General features: G+C 40.0%; 1 protein-coding gene across 1 annotated transcript in view; it reads right to left on the bottom strand.

Moving 5' to 3' along the window:
- The window catches only part of PCSK2 (proprotein convertase subtilisin/kexin type 2), a 297,709-nt gene that overhangs the window by 118,410 nt on the left and 159,294 nt on the right, over positions 1-20,005 (bottom strand). Inside the window, exons 3-5 of the mRNA XM_056121353.1 lie at positions 10,916-11,029; positions 8,173-8,281; positions 3,610-3,647 (exon numbers count right to left, since the gene is read on the bottom strand). Coding sequence (XP_055977328.1) covers positions 3,610-3,647; positions 8,173-8,281; positions 10,916-11,029 — 261 coding nt within the window. The remainder of the gene's footprint in view (positions 1-3,609; positions 3,648-8,172; positions 8,282-10,915; positions 11,030-20,005) is intronic.

The following is a 20,005-nucleotide window of genomic DNA, read 5'->3' as shown; positions in this document are numbered from 1 at the left end:
CTTTTATACCATCTTGTTTAAGTTCAAGTTGATGTTGTCATCTAAACATCTTTGCCAAGTGGTCATGAACCCTTTTCTTGAATGCTTTCAGATATAGATAACCCATTTCTTTTGGGGAGAGTTAACTTATTTTATTTATTATTTTAAAACTTAGATATTTTGCCCCTAGGAATTTTGTTGGGAGAAATTAATGAGTATGTTAGATGCTTCATTTCTCATGGATAATTTTAAACATTTGAAAACATTTAATGTGCTTTTTGTCTCTCTGACCTCCGTTGGTTCTTTTACCTGTTCCTAATAGGTTATTGTTGGGAGTTCCCCTACAATTCCTGTCATTATGTATTACTCTTCCTCTTAGAATGGAAAACAATCTAGTTGTTCAATAATTGAGAATTGGGAAGTTTAAATAAAACATAGTTTAAGGTAAAACTATATAGCCCTTATTTAGAATTTAATAAGTAATATAAATTTTTTACAATGTGGGCTGGAGTGATAGATAATATACTGGGTAGGGTGCTTGCCTTGCATGCAGTCAACCTGGGTTTGGTCCTAGCACCACATATGGTCCCCTGAGCCCCACCAGGAAAGAGCCCTGAGCACAAAACAAGGTATAAGCTCGGAGCACTGCTCGTATGTCCAGAAAACAAAAACAAAAAAGAAAAAAAATTCCACAGACGCGCCTCTTTCTTTCTCTTTATTCTTTTTTCTCACCTTTCTTTCTCACCCTTCCTTCCTTCCTTCCTTCCTTCCTTCCTTCCTTCCTTCCTTCCTCCCTTCCTTCCTTCCTTCTTCCCTTCCTCCCTCCTTCTCTCCCTTCCTCCCTCCCTCCCTCCCTTTTTCCCTCCCTCCCTTTGCCCTCCCTCCCTCTCTCCCTTCCTTCCTTCCTTCCTTCCTTTCTTTCTTTCTTTCTTTCTTTCTTTCTTTCTTTCTTTCTCTCTCTCTCTTTCTTTCTTTCTCTTTCTTTCTCTCTTTCTTTCTCTCTCTCTCTTTCTTTCTTTCTTTCTTTCTCTCTTTCTTTCTTTCTTTCTTTCTTTCTTTCTTTCTCTCTTTCTTTCTTTCTCTCTTTCTTTCTCTTTCTTTCTCTCTTTCTTTCTCTCTTTCTTTCTTTCTTTCTTTCTTTCTTTCTTTCTTTCTTTCTTTCTTTCTTTCTTTCTTTCTTTCTGTGCTTCAACCCTTTTGATCTCCCACAGAGTTTTTCAGGTATAGTTGATAATACGTATTTGAGAGGAGCTGGCACCTCTCAGTCTGGATGTTTCAGTTTTCAAGTTGATGAGGATTTTGGGAAGACACATCAAACTGTCATTAGCATTGTACTTGCTGTTCATCATCTGGCGGTGCTCAGGTGCTCATCCTGACTGTGCTCAGGGGTTGCTCCCTCAGTGCTCAGGGGACCATGGCTAGGATGGAACCAGAGCCTCTAACATACTAAGTGTGTGCTCAGCACATTGAATTCTCTCTCCAGTCACACAAGTTCTTTTTAATTTGGTAATGGGCTCACAGAAATATCTGGGCTACGAGGAGACAAGGAGGACATTTGGGATTCTCTCTGCGCATGCTAGGAGGCTGTCAGCTGTCCGGCCTTTTCAGCCATTCCAACTTGAATCTGACAAGGTGCACAGCAGAGCAACACTGCTTGTGAAAGCAAGCAGATCCCTGTTTGAATGCCTCTGGGCCCTGATCCTGGAGATGGCAGGAAGCTTGTGCAACTGCAGTTCAGTCCGGGAGGATGCGTGTGTGCTCAGAGGGAGCCCCCTGGAGCTGAGTCTGCAGCCTGTGAGGACTGTTATCTCAATCTGTCTTTCTAACTAATGTCCCCGGCCCCCCCCCCCCCCCCCCCCCCCCGAAACCTAGGAGGAAATAGAACACTTGCAAGTCTTAACTGCTCCTGTGGAAAATTTAGGGACCTCCAGATACTGGAGAGGCGGAGAAAGAAAAGAATAAAGGAGATGAGTAAGGCTCTGCATGACACAGGCCCTGAAAGGGAAGGTCCAGCTAAGGCTCCAGGTGTGCATGCAATAAGGGAGAGACATCAGGGAGAGGTGAGGAAACTGTTTCAGGAGTCTCTGCAGGTAGAATCTACACCCTGCTTGGTTCTACACCAAGCAGTTCTTGGCGCCCTGCTCCCACCACATCAGCTGTGACTTCGTATCTCTGAAACAGAGCTTCCATGTCAATTCTTCTTCTGCCATTTATTTCTGAGATGTGTTGTCTGTGCTAACAATCAATTTAACAATTTTATGATTAATAAAAAAGAAAATGCTCAGATCAATGTGTATTCTAGATTTTTCAGACTCATACCGTAAGAAGACACCAACCACACTGGTGCTCTGTTTCCCTGTGTACTAAACATCTGAAGAAACTTCATTTTTCTTTTTCCAAGGGTATAGACACCTTTGAAGATGAATGACCCAGAATGTTGGCCTCAAACACTTCTGTTTGTTAAATAATTTTTCCTCTGTCTAAATTAATGTTCAACTGCTATGGAAACACTTAAAAATACTGAGCTCTGGTTATGAGAGAAGTTGCACTTTATAATAGTTTGGAAAATGTTAGTGAACATGATGATGTTTGAATAGAGCACTTCAGAAGTTAAAGTTAAGTGATCACTTGCTTTTAAAAGGTTTGCACATTTTGTTCTTTTTAATTTTGTGGCAGTGTTATGAGGGGATACTGTTCCCTGGAACAAAACTGGGCCTTCTACAAGTAAAGAAGTACTTACTCCATTAGGTTACTCTCCTGTCAAATTTTAAGCTTTAGCATAAAAAGTATTGCTAACCGTTTTTTGTTTGTTTGTTTGTTTTTGGGCCACATCCAGTGATCCTCAAGGGTTAGTCCTGGCTCTGCACTCCAGAATTGCTCTTGGAAGTGCTCAGAGGACCAGATGGGATTCAGAGGATTGAACCTGGCCACATGCAAGACAAGTGTCTTACCCTCTGTACTATTGACCTAACAGAGTCACTAATGGGGCGAAAGTTAACGCATGTGTTTCTAGGCAAGCAGGAATTATCATGATTCTGTTAATATTTCTAATTTATCAAGGGATACTGAATGCTCTTGGTATTATTTCAGGGGAAAGTCAATGAAGAGTGATAAGTTAAAAAATAATTTTTAAAAGGCAAGGTTCTTGCATTCATAAAGCTACTATTGCAATTTGTATTGCTACATATTTTGGGTTTTTGCCTTCAGGCTGATCCAACAACAATAACAAAAAAACACAAATGTTTTCTTTCTGCTCTTTAAACTGATATTTTTGGCCAGAGCTGATTTGAAGTCTTGCCAAGTTTCTCTTTTATTTTCCTCTCCCTGTACCCATTTCTTGGCACCGTCTTTTCAGACTGTAACTTCTTCCTTTGTCACTGACCTTTGCCCAGCCCAGATCCCATACCTTGTTTCTTTGCTATGGCCAGAGATGAAGCTCTAATAAGATGGAAGTGTTGTGTGTGTGTGTGTATGTGTGTGTGTGTGTGTGTGTGTGTGTGTGTATGTGCACGTGCGTGCGCATGGGTACCTTCATGCATGTGTGTTAGTGCAAGGACACATGTGATTCACATTATGAGAAGTGCAAGAATATTTAATATGAATTTTCCCAGAGGTTGGGTTTGTACTTACATAATTGGAGGCCAGGTCTGGGTGGAGATAATCAATTCCTGTAAAAAGACAATAGCATGGATTACTCCTTGCCTCAGGAAATGTGCAATGGTTAGCTGAGCTGCCAGGAATGTGCCTTCCTTATGAGGCTTGGACACTTGGACCCTAGGACACTTGGAAAGGAGATGAGTGCCTGCATATATCTGAGGCCCCTGCTTTGCATTTTCATTCCTTTGAGAAGCAGGCTGCCTTCCCGGAGAGGAAAGACAGCTGCCACAAATGAGATTCAGGAGAGAAGAGAAACCAATTAGAGCGTGTGGCCCCAGGATAACATTTCTGACATAAATGACACCTCTAAGGGGGCTTAGTGACTGTGAGATGGATGGCTCATCAGAGCAGTGATCTAGGAGAGATTTGTGGGAATCCTGACATTTCTAAAGCATCCACTGGCATTTCTTCTGAAATGAAACTGGCTCTGGGAAGGAAAAGTGATTATTATTTAACAGGGCACAGACAGCCAAGGATTAGGAGTGCATTCTCTGGCTTGGAAATAATAAGAAGGGCACAGCTCGGCGAGAAAAGCCATTAGGCAGAAGAAAATGGTTTTCTGAGAGGTGTCCCGGTTGGGAGCTGATGCTTGCCTCTCCAGAAAGTGGCTTTCCAGAAAGCCTGAGACCTCAAGTCCCCCAGAGGGAGTCCTGTGATTTTTCCTGGACCTGGGCCCATCTTGTTACCCAGTGGTTGTTAAATTATGGTCTTTGAGCATTGCTGGGTTCCATCAGACATGCATACTTTGGAGAGGTCTGCAGAACTTGAAGGGAAAATTGAAGTTCTCATTCAAGTCTACAGAGACATGTGCTTTTAATTTTTTAAATGTTTGCTTATTTTGTCTTTGGACCACACCAGGTGGTGCTTAAACATTGATTCTGGCTCTGCACTCAGGGGTCACTTTGAGGTGCCATGTGGGATGGCAGGGATCAGTCCCCTAAAACATCTGCCAGGTTCTGACCCAAGCTGATATCCCAGTTGCCCCTTCTGACTGTGTGACATCAAGCAAGCTGCTTGGCCTTTCTGTGCTTGCTTTCTTCTCACCAGGTGAGGTGAGAATTGTAGGTATGTTTGACATCATGCATTTAATATTGGATTAACAATATTGAAAAGTCAAAAGTCTTATTTAATTCCCTTATGACTGGCACCTTCATTTCATGCACGGTAAGTCTGAGCTGTAGTGATAGTTTTGTCCTACCAAAAAGAACTTGTATTCGGCTGCACATTTCAAAAAGGAAACTTTCCTCCTTCCCCCCCCCCCACCCCCTCGCTGCTTACATAAGCAATTTTTGAACTGGTCATTTTTAGCTGTGGGTAGAGTTGGGTGTTCCCACCACTACTCCCCACTCCTAGGTGTTGGAACAGGATGCCCGATTACATGGTGAGAGGAGGCTGAACATCTGTTTTTATTCTTGTTGTGTGGGAGGCTACTCTTGTCCCAAATCATCTTGCTGTTCAGCAGTGGATTTGAAGAATGTCTTGGGAGTCATCCTTTTCTTCTGTTATCATAGTGAATAGGCACCTGGCAAATGAAAGATAGCTGCAAGTCCTTTGTCTCATTCCACACCAGGAGGAAGAATCTATTAACCTACCTCAAGAATCTGAACTGCCTCTGTGATTGTTTATATGACAGAAGTGGCAGAATGATGTTTTCCCATGCAGTCCAGACTTTAAGAGGGCTGGACGCATGTTTCTTATATCTTCGGGTAGGGAAGAGAGAGAGGCTCTGTGAGCGCACCACGGGGAGGGAAGCTGTGCTCTTTTAGCGCATCAGGCAAGCCTTATTTAGTTGACACATGTCTCTGCTGCTTTCTGCCCCAATCATGGGAAAGAATCTGGAGAGAAAGTACAGAGCACAAAGCCCCTACACCGCCTAACGACCCCACATCGACAAGTGTCACCCGCAGAGATATAATGAGATTCCTGGTGTCACAAGTGTATGGTCCTCAGTCTAGGAAAAGCAGTTTTATGCAAACAGCACAACCAAATGGACAAACACTGAAGCCAAGTGTGGTCCAACAGCAAGCACAAAAGAAAGTATACATATCCTTCATATCACTAAAACAACAATTTTTTTTCAGAGATCCTGGGCATAGAAAAATAAACATTAGGGGGCTGGAGAGATAGTACAGAGGTTAAGTCAATCTCCTTGCACACAACCAAACTCGGTTAGATCTCAGGCACTGCATATGGTCTCTCAAGCACTTTCAGGAACAATCCTTGGGCACAAATCCAGGAGTAAACCTTGAGAACAGAAAGCTGTGATCTAACACCTCAGAGTCCCTCATCTTCCACAATCAAAGCTACATGTGTAAGCTAGAAAGATAGTACAATGGTTAAGGCACTTGCCTTGTATTTGACCAACAGGGTTCAATCTCTGGAAGCCCATATACTTACTTGATCCCCAGCAGGAGCGACCCTTTAATGCAGAGCCAGGAATAAGCCCTGAGCAAACATCTGATACTAATCACAGGAGAGAGCCTGAGAAAGAGACTCACAACAACACTGTCCAGTGGAGCTGGTCAACCCACAGAAAGATAAGAGAGTGGTGGCTTAAAGTGACTCAATTTAGAGATGATCTGTTATGCAGCTGTAGACATCCCCTAAAATCAAGAAGTTTGTAAATAAATGGTGTAAGTATATGAAGGTGAGGTGGAGGGTTCTCTTTTCTGGGATCCCAAAGGTCACACTACACAAGCAAAGAAACAATATCCAGTAAGAGTATTTCTGCTGAGACTCTCTCTCTCTCTCCCTCCCTCTTTCTCCCCCTCCCATATATGCATGCACGTGTCTGTGTGTGTGTGTGTATGTGTGTGTGTGTGTGTGTGTGTGTGTGTGTGTGTGTGTGTGTGTACTACACCAAGCAGTGATCAGAGTTTATTCCTGTCTCTGCATTCAGGGATTACTACTGGTGGGCTCAGGGAACTGTGTGGGCTGCCAGGGATCAAACCCCTGTTGGCTGCATCCTTACCCACTGTACTATCATACTAGCTCCAAAAACTTTCTAAAGTATTTGAATTCCCAGCCAGAAATTGTGAAACTCTTCAGGTGTCATCCTCTCTTTTGCTGTCTTCAGAAGAGAAGATTAACTAAAAAGGTTGCAGCTAAAGAATCCTGAAATGGCATACAAGAACTGAGGATTTTTTTTTCTCTCCAAGAGTAATGTGCCTGGCTATGTTCCCATAGTGACACTAATTTTACTGTGCCTCACATAATCCCCCCAGTGAAAATAGACCTGACAATATATTCTAGGCAGATTTATTCCAAACCTAGATGTCTCTCTCCTAGGTGAACTGGCCTCAAAACTTTGACTTCAAAAATCAAAGCATTAGGAAGGAAGAAATAATTATAAATTCCCACTATGGAGGCATATATACACTCTAGGGCAGAGCTTCTTTTTGTTCATGAAAGCTCTTGGCCGTATTGTCAAAGCTTTCACATACACTTCAAATGTCTTACACATCAGAGGCCGCTGGAGCATTGTTTTTATGTTGATATTTAATAAGCCCACACAAAAACAGCATTGATTTTAACAGCCCTCTTTTCTTCCCCAGCAATTCTGCTTCAAAGGTTTGCTTTGAGAACATAGTGTTCCTAGAGGATACTCAAAAAGGAAAGTCTCCATTGTTTCATCTCTATACAGGCTTTGTATAGAATTGGCCCCGTCCTGCCCAGTGGAGCTTTTACTGGAGGACCCAGATGGCCGATGAAGGCAATGGAACATCCCCAATGTGATGCTACAGGACGCTTGCCAGGATCTTGTTAGAGCCAAGGACATTTGTTGTTAGAAAAGTCTATTGGTTTTCGTATTGCAAACTGTATTGAAAATACAGCAGAGCTGTATTGTCTATATAGCATAATATAGGGGGTAGAATAATATAGAGGGAGTGAGGGGCATGTCAAAGAAAATGTTATCAAATCCTATTTTATAAGGGTTTATTCTAAAAGGACCAATAATGTCAAAATTTCTCCAAACTCCAGTTCTGCAACTAAAAGCTATTTTATAGATGGAGAGTCATACTGTCTAATAGACCTTATTGTGATAATAAAAATAGAATAGAATTTATTCTCTGTAGCTGATAGCCTCTTATGTCTATTGAGAATGTGAAAACATGAAGATAGTATAATTAAGAAATTGAATTTGAACTGTATTTAGTTTTAAATGGAATTTTAATGCCAGTGTCCACATATGGCTTGTGGATATGTCAATGGACAGTACGGATGTAGAGAAATGGACAGTAAACAAAAGAGGTTTGGCATATGATGTAAAGTAAGGCATAAGCAATGATGCAATAAAAAATTACAGTTGAGAGATGGGCAAGTTTCATTTGTTCATTTTTAAACTTCTTTAAAAAATGATGAATTCAAAGAAGTGATAAGGTTGGGGTACTGGTCTGGGAGGAAAGTGAAGATTTTGTCAAAGCAGAGAGTTATTCCTTTTCTGAAAAACCTCTTCTAAACAATGATTTTTTTTTATTCTGAAGGCATGCAATGGCACAATTACTCCGAAGTTATGTAAAGCTTTAAGATACTCACCATCATCCATAATTCCAATGGTAACACCCTTTCCGGTGTAGCCCAGCTCCCAGGCTTCTGCCACGTTCAAATCTAGGCCTGGTGTACCATCAGCTTGCCCTGTATTGATCTGGTCACAGGAATTCCAAAGTGGAATTTCATTAGTTTGGTGTAGTAGAACACTGAGTAAATTTTTCCTTTATTCTTTATAACCATAGATTCTAGGGCTAGCACAGAGACAACATCTGCATGAAACAGTAACTTTGAGTGTTTAACCCACCCACATCTATTATTAGCCTTCCTCCTCCACTTCTTGATGCAAACAATTGATATTTTCTGTTTTATGTCAATATGCAAACAATTTCAACCCCCTCACACTATGACTGGCTTGCTATATTTAAGCTTCGTAGAGTTTCCGTTGTATGAAATTTTCCTCAATGTAGGATAAAATGCTTGTTTTTGTAGCTCTTTATACCTCAAATTTAAATGTCTCACACTGTTTTGAATTATACTGGAGCGATAACACAGCAGTAGGGCGTTTGCCTTGCACGCAGCCAACATGGCCGACACGAATGTAAGTTTTCTCTTTATCAGGAGAAATCGCTACTCTTTGTCACATATGTTCATTGTGTAGGTTTTCCTAAAGATGTATTCTTTGAAAACAGTGAAGTCATGCATCCCACCTTCTTGTTATTCTTCTTTATATTACAGATAAATGAGATAATTTGATATTTGTCTTTATTCTGATTCCTCCAGTTTTATCCAAGTTGCAGCAAATTGCATCATTTCATCATTCTTTGCACCTACATAGTATTCCATTGTGCACATGTACCATATTTTCATAATCCACTCAACTGTTGTTGGACACCAAGGTTGATTTGTTATCCTAGCTATTGCACTCATTGCTTTGGTGAACTGCACACTTAAGACTCAACTACAATAACAATATAATTGCAATATTTTAATATTTAGCAAAAATAAGCAAAATAGTCAAGTCAGAGTTTGTACTGGCAGAAGCTCATAGTGATCTATTTGCATTGGTAAAACACTGGGTAAATTTAATTAGTGTTCTTTGTGAAAAAGACACATCTCAGGCACAGATTAAGATTACTCCCCTCCACATCTCTTGGGATGGGAGATATGTGCTGAAAGTTGATAAAGGATCAAACATGATGGCCTTTCAGTATCTGTATTGTAAACCATAATTCCCCAAAGTAGAGCAAGAGTAACAAGGAAAATGCTTGCCATAGAGGCCAGGGGTGTGGTGGGGTAGGGGTGATGGGAGGAATACTGGGGACATTAGTATTGGGAAAGGAACACTGGTGGAGGGATTGGTGTTGATGGGTGTTTGATCATTGTATGACTGAAACTCAATCATGAAACTGTATCTCACGGTGATTCAATTTAAAAAAAAAAGCAAGGAAAAAAAATCCCAACAAAAAGACCACTATGCCCTCCATTTCCTTAGCCTAATATTAGCATAACCACATGATCGGCTTTGACCAGTGAAATGTAATGACACTCTGTCCTCCCGTTGTTCATTGATTTGCTCGAGTGGGCCCAGTAATGTCTCCATTTTGAGACTTGTTGTTACTGTGTTTGGCATATTGAATACGTCATGGGTAGCTTGCCAGGCTCTGCTGTGCGGGCAAGATACTCTCAGTAGCTTGCTGGACTTTCTGAGAGGGGTGGAGGAATTGAACCCGGCTCAGCTGGACTGGCTGCGTGCAAGGCCAATGTCCTACTGCTGTGCTATCGCTCCACTCATGAGCCATATTTCACACCTCGGAAGAACTTTTAAGAGCTAGTGTATGATTTCTCCTTTTTCCTTTCTGTGGTTTTGAAATAGAGTTCAGGATAAAGTTGAGATGGAACTTGGGCACTCTGAACCCTTCAGATTTTTTAAAGCACTGAACAGATTTGTATAGATTTGGAGTCACTGGGGCCCATTTAGACATAATAGCTATCCAAATGAGCGGCTGAAGCAATAGTACAGCAGGTAGGGCATTTGCTTTGCATGAGGCTGACCCGGATTCGATTCCCAGCATCCCATACGGTCCCCTGAGCACCACCAGGAGTAATTCCTGAATGCAAAACCAGGAGTAACCCCTGTGCATAGCTGGGTGTAAACCAAAAAGCCCACGCTCCCAAAAGAAAACTCACCACCAACAGAAAACCTATCCAAATGAATCAAGAGGGACGGTTGGTGAAAATAAAATATTCACTTCACTAGATAGAATAAGTTTCTGTATTAATTAAATTAAATCCCATGGAAATAATTTCCCACCATTATTTTAGGAAGCCCGGTTATTTATTTCTTTTCTTACTTTACTTGCCAAGCTCTATTGCTAATTCCCTATAAAGTCACCTTATTTTTCTTTTATGTCTAAATTTTTACCCTTCCATTAATCTACCCATTGCGGCCCCAGCTTACTCTTCCCATACCTTTGCTTGATTATCCCATGTTTTTGCAAGTTTTTATTCATATCCTGATTTGCCTTTTAGGGTCTGGGAGGATCTGGTCAGCAGTTGGTAGTAACTTTGACCCTAGGAGATCATGACTATTAAGCAGTTCCAGAAGAAAGCATATTAGAGAGTGAAATGCAGGACTGATGATAGAAAATCAATATATAACAGAGGGGACTGAGAGATTTATTGAGTTGGATGCTGACTAACATCCCACAGAATAATAAGGAAACGGAAATATATTTTTCATCTGAAATCTCAAAATGAGAAGCATTAGAAATAACACAAAGACACATACCAGATACCATTGCTTTGTAAAAAGAGGATCGTTCATGTTGATGTCGATCTCATTGATGTCTCTATACCCTCTTTTTCTTCGGTTGAATCCTTCCTGTTGCAAGGCTATCTTTACCTGCAACAACAATAATTATATATCACATGAATATTAACCTTCTTGTCTTGATACTGGAATTATTTTCCATGAATTAAAAATCTGTGTAAAATTTGAACTGCACACACATTCCTCAGGGGCTAATCCTGGCTTTGTGCTTATGGGTGGCTTCCTAGCCATTTAACCCATGCCTGCATATATAAAGCATGTGTGCAGATTGTTAAGCTGTCTCTTTAAACAGCATATGAAGAACTTTGTAGCCGATGTTTCTAACCTCACAGGCATAACTTATAGAAGTAACTTTTTTCAGGACCTGTTGACAGCTGGGGTTAAGGTGCTTGCCTTGCATGCAACAAATCTTGGTTTGATCCCTGGCACCTCTGTCTCGTACTCTGAGCCCCACCATGTATGATCCTTGAGCACGGTTAGGAGTGAGCCCTGAGCACCATCTGGTGTGGCTCTCAAACAAACAAAAAGTAAATAAATAAACATTTCTTGAAAAGTGAAAAAAAAATCTGTGTAAAGTATTTATTTCCCACAGTGGAAGTCATGTTAATTTCATTTACACTCTGACTGTAGGATTATTTTCCAAGAATAGTCATTTCTGCCAATGCTGAATGAACAGTCATTAGGGATAGTTCCTACTGAGTTTTTTTAAAAATGAAAATTAGATGAAGAAATGTATTTTTAAACAAGATAAAGTGGTAGTGAAGGTAGTGGAAGGTCAGTAAGTGAAATAAGACAAAACAATGGAACACTTTTGTTTTGTGTTTTGGGCCATACTCACAGGTGTGCTCATGGGTTACTTCTGACCCTGCACTCAGGAGTTACTCCTGGTAGTGCTCGGGGGACTTTATGGTATGCCTGGGATTGAACCTGGATTGACCGCATGCAAGACAAACAGCCACTGCATTATTTATCCAACAATGGAACATTTCTATTAAGAGAAGGAAACTTATGTGGATTCAGAGAGAATGAGTGAAAAACCATATCGATTTTTTTTGTGGGAGATTTTTATATTTATTGCCAAGACAGGTTATCACATTTGAAAATCAACCAAAACCAAAATACTCATGGAAGACCCTAAAAGGCCTGTTTGAAAACTCAGGAAGTCTTTAGGAAATATTGAGAAAGAAGTGAGGTGCATTTGGTGAGAAACGGGATGGGTGGTATAACTCAGTTTTGGATAGTTGAACGAACCCTAACCCTTGGATGGAAAAAAAATGTAGGAGTCTCCTGGCAATAACTAGACTTTGCAATGCTCAGTAAATTTGTTTTTTACTTTGGGCAATGACTAATTTATCTTCCGATAACTCTAATCAGTCTCTGAACATATACAAATAAACTGTGCCAATTGTGTGCAGCATACTTACAGCACAATATTAATCACCCTTTTTCTCAAATATCCCCATGCATTATTGGCTAATCTCAAATCCACTGGACTTTGTGTTCACTGGGAGTGAGACTGGAGGAGCCTGGATACTGTAAAGAGGCTGCAGCCTCCTTCTGCCTCAGCACTGTCTCAAGGGCATCTTTTTTCCAGTTATTGAATCTTCAGAAGGTGATGCAAGGCAGAAAGAATCCTGAGAAATCATTTATCTGAGATTCAGTCACTGATATTCCTGTAAGAGAACCTTGCTGTAGTTTCACAGCTCAGTGCTGGGGGTCCCCGAAGACCAACGGCCGAGAGTTCCTCATATCTTTCCAACACATTGTCTTTGGCATAAATGATCTGGAATCAATCTCTATGACTTGCAATCAATATGAAATGAGAGGAAAGCAAGAGGATCTAGGTCATTTATGATGGAATGAAGAGAAGAATTAAGAGACTGCAGAGGAAGATGCCTGTTTGCCTTGCCTGCTTCTCTGGAATGAAGGTAACTGTGAGGTTTCCTACTTCCTGGATCTTCATATGAAGAACAAAGTAGCCTGGGTTTCATTTGCCAGTGAAATTCACATTCAACTAAAATCTCTATGCAGGTTTCCCTTCTATTGGAAAGGAGAGTATGCTTCGTTAGTATGATTTGATAAGTTCCTTGGGAGGGTCTGGAAATGCTCAGGAAAAGCCTATGTGCATACAAATAATAATATTTCCAGACCCCCAAGACAACCATCAATTCATATCAAAGGGGGAACATATTATTTCTGCACAGAGGGGTAAGAAAAGGAGCAGTAGGTGTGACATTTATTTGGTGAGTTTTTGTAGGTATTTCAATAAGATATAGTTATTCTGGCATGGTTTAAACATTATTTTTTCTCAATAACTGAAAAAGTGAGATGAACACATACACACATATGGTTTGTTTTTGGTTTTGAACCACACCTGGCTGTGCCAGGGACTTAGTCCAATTTTGCATTCAGGGATAGCCCCTTGTGTGGGCTCAGGGTACCATATGGGGTGCTGAGGCTTGAACATGGGTCAGCAGCATACATGATAACCACCCTACTTCTGTACAATTGCTTTGGCCCCAAGATGAATGTTTTCGAAATTGCAAGACTGTGGTCACAGCACCCAAGTACTGACAGGCTCCTGCACTGCTGGATATTCCCTCATATACCAATAGAATTTTATTTCCCAAGTAACAAATATATGGAAGCAGGTAGAGTCCTTTGAAGAGTAATAAACTATAATTTAAAAAGCCATATTGGATGGGGGAGATAGAGCAAATGGTAGAGTACATTCCTAGTATGTGCAAGGCCTTGAGTTTAATTCCTAGCATCAAATGGCCCCTTTGAACCATCAAATGTAGCACTGATTTCAGCATCCTTTTCACCTCTCCTGGCACTGCTAGGCCTAAACAATTCACCATTCATTCATTCTTGAGTCAGCAAACTATCTTGCCTGCACTGCCAGTTGGAGCATCAACCCTCAGGCATGCATGGCCCTGACATCCTCTTTCCCTAAACACTTCTAAGTGAGACTTTAGAAATCCCTCTATACATATGTAGGTGTCTGATCTTTATCTCTGTCTTCCTATCTGTCTGCTTATCATCTATCTGTCACTCACCCCTTTATATTCTCTGAGAAGTGGATGCCAAGATGACATTAAATTGTTAGAATTTTATTAGGAGAGAAAACACAAGAAACTGTTGAATAAATCTAAGTTCAATTGTCAGCAAAGGTGTGCTAGGCTGTCCCCCTAGTTTAAGGAAGCTTGGGCAAGGCTATTGAAAATCTGAAGATGGCTGTCAGACTCCCTGTCTCTCCCTGGGTCAGTCTTGCTGCAGCATAGCTGCATAGCTGCCTTACTAGGTCACTGGTCAGTGCAGCTGTTACAGAGAGTGAGTCCTGTGGCTGATGTATTTCAGAGTACAGCTCTGTGGACTCTGGGCAGCTACTTTCCTGAAGTCATAATCTCAGAGAAGTCACAGAATATGACTATGCATCACACACAAGTACCTATGCACACCAATAGATTGTATAGTCACTAATTTAAAGTGTTAAAACAGATGCAGTGCTTAACCTGGAAAGAGGCAAAGACATGGAAGCCAATGTTCAAATAAGTATTTTCAATAAATTTTTAATTTTTTTTTGTTTTTTTGGGTCACACCAAGTGATGCACAGGGGTTACTCCTGGCTTTTTCACTCAGGAATTACTCCTGGTGGTGCTCGGGGGATCATATGGGATGCTGGGAATTGAACCCAGATTGACCATGAGCAAGGCAAATGCCCTACCTACTGTGCTATCACTCCAGTCCCAATTTTTAACTTTTTTATTGAATAACAAAATAAGTATTATTTTGATTTTGAAAAGAAGGAACTTTAACTCAGCTTTCATATCACCCTATTTGATTTCCACAGTGAGACATTTAGTGCTCCACCCACTAACAGACTGCCTCGATTGACTCCCCCCTCCAGCCAGAGGTCCTATTGTTTTGGGATCCTTGTCATGAATGACTGCCTTCAGCAAACTCAGCAAACCCCTTTCCTCTGCTCAGATCTTCAGGTGAAAGCTACCACTGTATGCAAGTTCAGAACCCTTGTTTACGGATGTTTCCCCACAGCATCAGAACAAGAAGACTCTCATTTCTTTTTTTTTTTTTTAATTTTTATTAGTGAAATACCATGAGGTACAGTTGTAGACTTACAAATTTTTTGTGCTTGTGTTTCAGTTATACAATGATCGAGTACCCATCTCTCCACTAGTGCTCCTTCTCCACCAACACTAATCCCAGTATCCCTCCCAGGCCCCATTGCCCCAATCCCACAATGCCTCTGTGGCAGGGCATTTCCTTTTGTTCTCTCTCTCCTTTTGGGTTCTGTGGTTTGCAAAAGAGGCATTGAGGGGCAATCATGTTCGCTCTATAGTCTACTTTCAGCATGCATCTCCCATCCTGGGAGGATCCTCCCAACACCCTTTACTTGGTGTTCCTTTCTCTCTGAGCTGCCTTTTCCCCTAGTGTGTGCGGCTGGCCTCCAAGCCATGGAGTAAACCTCCTGGTACTTATCTCTGATATTTTTGGGTGTTAGTCTCCTATTTTGTTACTTTATGTTCCCCAGATGAATGCAGTCTTTCTATGTCTGTCCCTCTTTTTCTGACTCATTTCGCTTAGCATGATACTTTCCATGTATTACCACTTGTATGTAAATTTCATGACTTCATCTTTTCTAACAACTAAATAATAGTACTGGAAGGCCTATTGTGATATCACTCCAAACTCAATTACACCAAATGCATTGGAGTGAAACTGTTTAAATTCATTTCCATAAAATTAATTTTTAATTCCATAAATTACGTTTTAATGGAAACCAGTGATGCTTTGGAAGTTTACTGGACCCTTGGGATAACACCGTGTCTCATGACCCAGGAGTGCTACAGCCTGACTTAGGTGTCTGCAATTTTGTCATGTTTTGTGCTATTAAGAATTAACAATGCTTAAATTTCAGAGGGCCTTCTGAGTTTATCTTCTTGTCCACCCTGATGATCACAGTTACAATTTCAAGGAAGATGAGCAGCTTTAAAGCATATGTTTTTCCTTATTAAAATATTTCTCTTTTATTATTCTACAATAATAATATTTGATTTTATGATTCTTGTCCAATCCTAAACATTCGAAACTAATTTTCACATAATAATCATACATAAATATGTGCACCTTTTGTTCATTAAATATCTGCCATAGAATTTTAATATGCTTCTATATAGCTCTCATATTTTAATTTTAATAACTACATAAATATTCCATAAGCAATATTCCATAATTTTTACAATGACTTTCATCTTATTGGTCATTTGGATCATTTTCTATTGAAAGTAAAATTGACATGATCAAAGAGGTGAAGTTACAAACTACTATTAAATACCTATGAGGAAGATTTTATTATTATAATTCTGTCTATATTAAATCTCTTGATATCAGACATGAATTTCCAAAAGTCTATGTTCTACTTCCATATTATAAAAGGCCACATTTATTCTATTTTTATCTTCCTCTTAATTGTAACCTTACCCACAAAATAGTCTTTCATTAGCACTTAGCTGTGGTAACAATAGCATGTGTAGAACATAACCATAATATATATATATATTTTTTGTTTTATATTGGGCCACATATGGTATTGCTCAGGCTTATTCATGACTCTGCACTCAGAGAGCACTCCTGATGGGACTCAGGGGAAATATAGACTATGGGGGCTTGAACCTGGGTCAGTGACATGCAAGACAAATGCCCTAGCAGCTATCTCATAGGCCCACAGCCATAACTTCTTTTTTTTTTTTTAATTTTTATTAGTGAGACACCATGAGATACAGTTGTAGACTTACAAATTTTTGTGCTTGGGTTTCAATTATACAATGATCAAATACCCATCCCTCCACCAGTGCCCATTTCCCACCACCATCCCTCCCACCCCCCCTCCCACTCTGCCTCTGTGGCAGGCATTCCCCTTTGTTCTCTCTCTCCTTTTGGGTGCTGTGGTTTGCAAAAGAGGCATTGAGGGGCAATCATGTTTGGTCTACAATCTACTTTCAGTATGCTTCTACCATCCTGGGAGGATCCTCCCAACACCCTTTATTTGGTCATCCCTTCTCTTTCTGAGCTCCCTTTTCCCCAAGCATGTGTGGCTAACCTCCAAGCCATGGAGCAAACCTTTTGGTACTAATCTGGGCCACTCTCCGGTGTTAGTCTCCTATTTTGTTACTTTATGTTCCCCAGATGAACACAATCTTTCTCTGTCCATTCCTCTCTTTCTGACTCATTTTACTTAACATGATACTTTCCATGCAGTATCACTTGTATGTAAATTTCATGACTTCATCTTTTCTAACAGCTACTTAGTATAAAATGTACCAAAGTTTCTTTAACCAGTCATCTGTTCTCAGGCATTCAGTTTTTTTTCCAGATTCTGGCTATTGTAAAGAGTGCTGCAATGAACAAACAAGTGCAGATGTCACTTTGACTATACTTTTTTGCCTCTCTGGGATATATTCCTAGGAGTGATATTGCTGGGTCAAATGGGAGCTCAATTTATAATTTTTTGAGAATCATCCATACTGTTTTCCAAAAGGGCTGAACCAGTTGTGAAGGAGGGTCCCTTTCTCGCCACATCCACGCCAGCATTGGTTGCTTTTGATCTTTTGGATGTGGGCCAGTTTCTGTGGTGTGAAATGTTATCTCATTGTGGTTTTGATCTGCATCTCCCTGATGATTAATGATGTGGAGCATTTTCTCATGTACCTTTTAACCATTCAAATTTCCTCTTTGAGAAAGTTTCTGTTCATTTCATTGCCCTATTTTTTGATGGGGTTGGATGTTTTCTTCTTGTGGAGTTCAACCAGTACTTTGTATATCCTTGATATCAACCCCTTGTCGGATGTGTGTTCGGCAAATATCCTTTCCCATTCTGTAGACTGTCTTTGTATTTTGGTTACTGTTTCTTTTGAGGTGCAGAAGCTTCTTAGTTTAAGATAGTCCCATTTTCTTATCTCTGTTTTCACTTGCTTGGCCAGTGATGTGACATCTTTGAAGATACCATTAGCTTCAATGTCATGGAGGGTTTTGCCAACTTTTTCTTCAATGTACCTTATAGATTCTGGTCTGATGTTGATATCTTTAATCCACTTTGATCTTACTTTTGTACATGGCATTGGGCAGAGATCTAAGCCCATTTTTTTTGCATGTAGCCATCCAGTTTTGCCAACACAATTTGATAAAGAGGCTTTCCTTGCTCCACTTCACTTTTCTTGCCCCCTTATCGAAGATTAGATGATGATATGCTTGGGCTGAGATGTCAGTATATTCAACCCTGTTCCATTGGTCTACAGCTCTGCCTTTGTTCCAGTACCATGCTGTTTTATTTATTACTGCTTTGTAGTAGAATTTGAAGTTAGGGAGGATGATTCCTTCCATTTTCTTTTTCCCAAGAATTGCTTTAGCTATTCGTTGGGGCTTATTGTTCCATATAAATTTCAGGAGGGTTTGCTCTATTTCTTTGAAGAATGTCATGGGTGTCCTAATAAGGATCACGTTGAATTTGTACAGTGCTTTTTGACAATGTTAATTCTCCCAATCTATGAACAGGGGATATTTTTCCATTTCCTCGTGTTCTCTTTTATTTCCTGAAGTAGAGTTTTGTAGTTTTCTCTGTACAGGTCTTTTACTTCCTTAGTTAATCTGATTCCTAAGGCACAGGAATTTCTTGGCACAATTGTGAACGGGATTATTTTCTTTATGTCACTTTCTTTCACTATTTACGTATAGGAAAGCCATGGACTTTCGTGTATTGATTTCATAGTTTGCAACTTTACTATACAAGTATATTGTTTCTAAGAGTTTTTTGGTAGAAGTTTTAGGGTTTTCTAAGTATAGTATCATATCATCTGCCAATAGTGAGAGCTTGATTTCTTCCTTTCCTACCTGGATGCCCTTAATATCTTTTTCTTGCCTAATTGCTATTGCAATATTGTTTCTAGGAGTTTTTTGGTAGAAGTTTTAGGGTTTTCTAAATATAGTATCATATAATCTGCCAATCGTGAGAGCTTGATTTCTTCCTTTCCTACCTGGATGCCCTTAATATCTTTTTCTTGCCTAATCACTATTGCAATTACTTCCAGTACTATATTGAACAGCAGTGGAGAGAGTGGACATCCTTGTCTCATCCCTGATCTTAGGGGTAAGGCTCTCAGTTTTTCCCCATTGAGGATGATGCTTGCTGTAGCTTGTGGTAGATGGCTTTAACTATATTGAGTAAAGTTCCCTTTGTCCCCATTTTGGCGAGGGTTTTTATCACAAATGGGTGCTGGATCTTGTCAAATGCTTTCTCTGCATCTACTGAAATGATCATATGATTTTTATCTTTTCTTTTGTTGATATGATGGTTTATGTTGATTGATTTCTGAGTGTTAAACTATCCTTGCATCTCCGGGATGAATCCCACTTGGTCATGGTGTATGATCTTTTTGATGAGTAGTTGAATTCTATTTGCTAATATTTCGTTGAGAACCTTCGCATTCGTGTTCATCAGGGATATCAGCATGTAGCTTTCTTTTCTTGTGTTGTCTTTTTTTCCTTTTGGTTTTAGAGAGATATGGGCTTCATAAAAACTGTTTGGGAGAGTTTCTGTGTTTTCGATTTCCTGGAAAAGCTTGAGAAGAACTGGCAATCGGTCCTCTTTAAATGTTTGAAAAAATTTGCTAATGAATCCATCTGGACCTGGGCTTTTGTTTTTGGGAAAACTTTTGATTAAAGTTTCAATTTTCTTGATGTTAATAGGTCTATTCAGGTACTCTAGATCTTCTTGATTTAGCTTTGGGAGATGATAAAAATCCAGGAATTTTTCCATTTTTCTAGATTCTCTTGTTTCGTGGCATACAGACTTTCAAAGTAGTCTCGGAAGATCTTTTGAATTTCTTTGGTTTCTGTTGTGATATCCCCCTTCTCATTTCTGATTCGGTTTATTAGGGTTCTTTATCTCTGTTTCTTTGTGAGTGTTGCTAGTGGTTTATCTATCTTGTTTATTTTCTTGAAGAACCAGGTCTTGGTTTCATTGATCTTTCA

Source organism: Sorex fumeus, unplaced genomic scaffold (assembly GCF_029834395.1).
Source record: "Sorex fumeus unplaced genomic scaffold, SorFum_2.1 ptg000044l, whole genome shotgun sequence".
Lineage (NCBI taxonomy): Eukaryota > Metazoa > Chordata > Mammalia > Eulipotyphla > Soricidae > Sorex > Sorex fumeus.
Note: the sequence above shows the minus strand (reverse complement) of the source record. Positions and strands in the feature narration are given on the sequence as shown.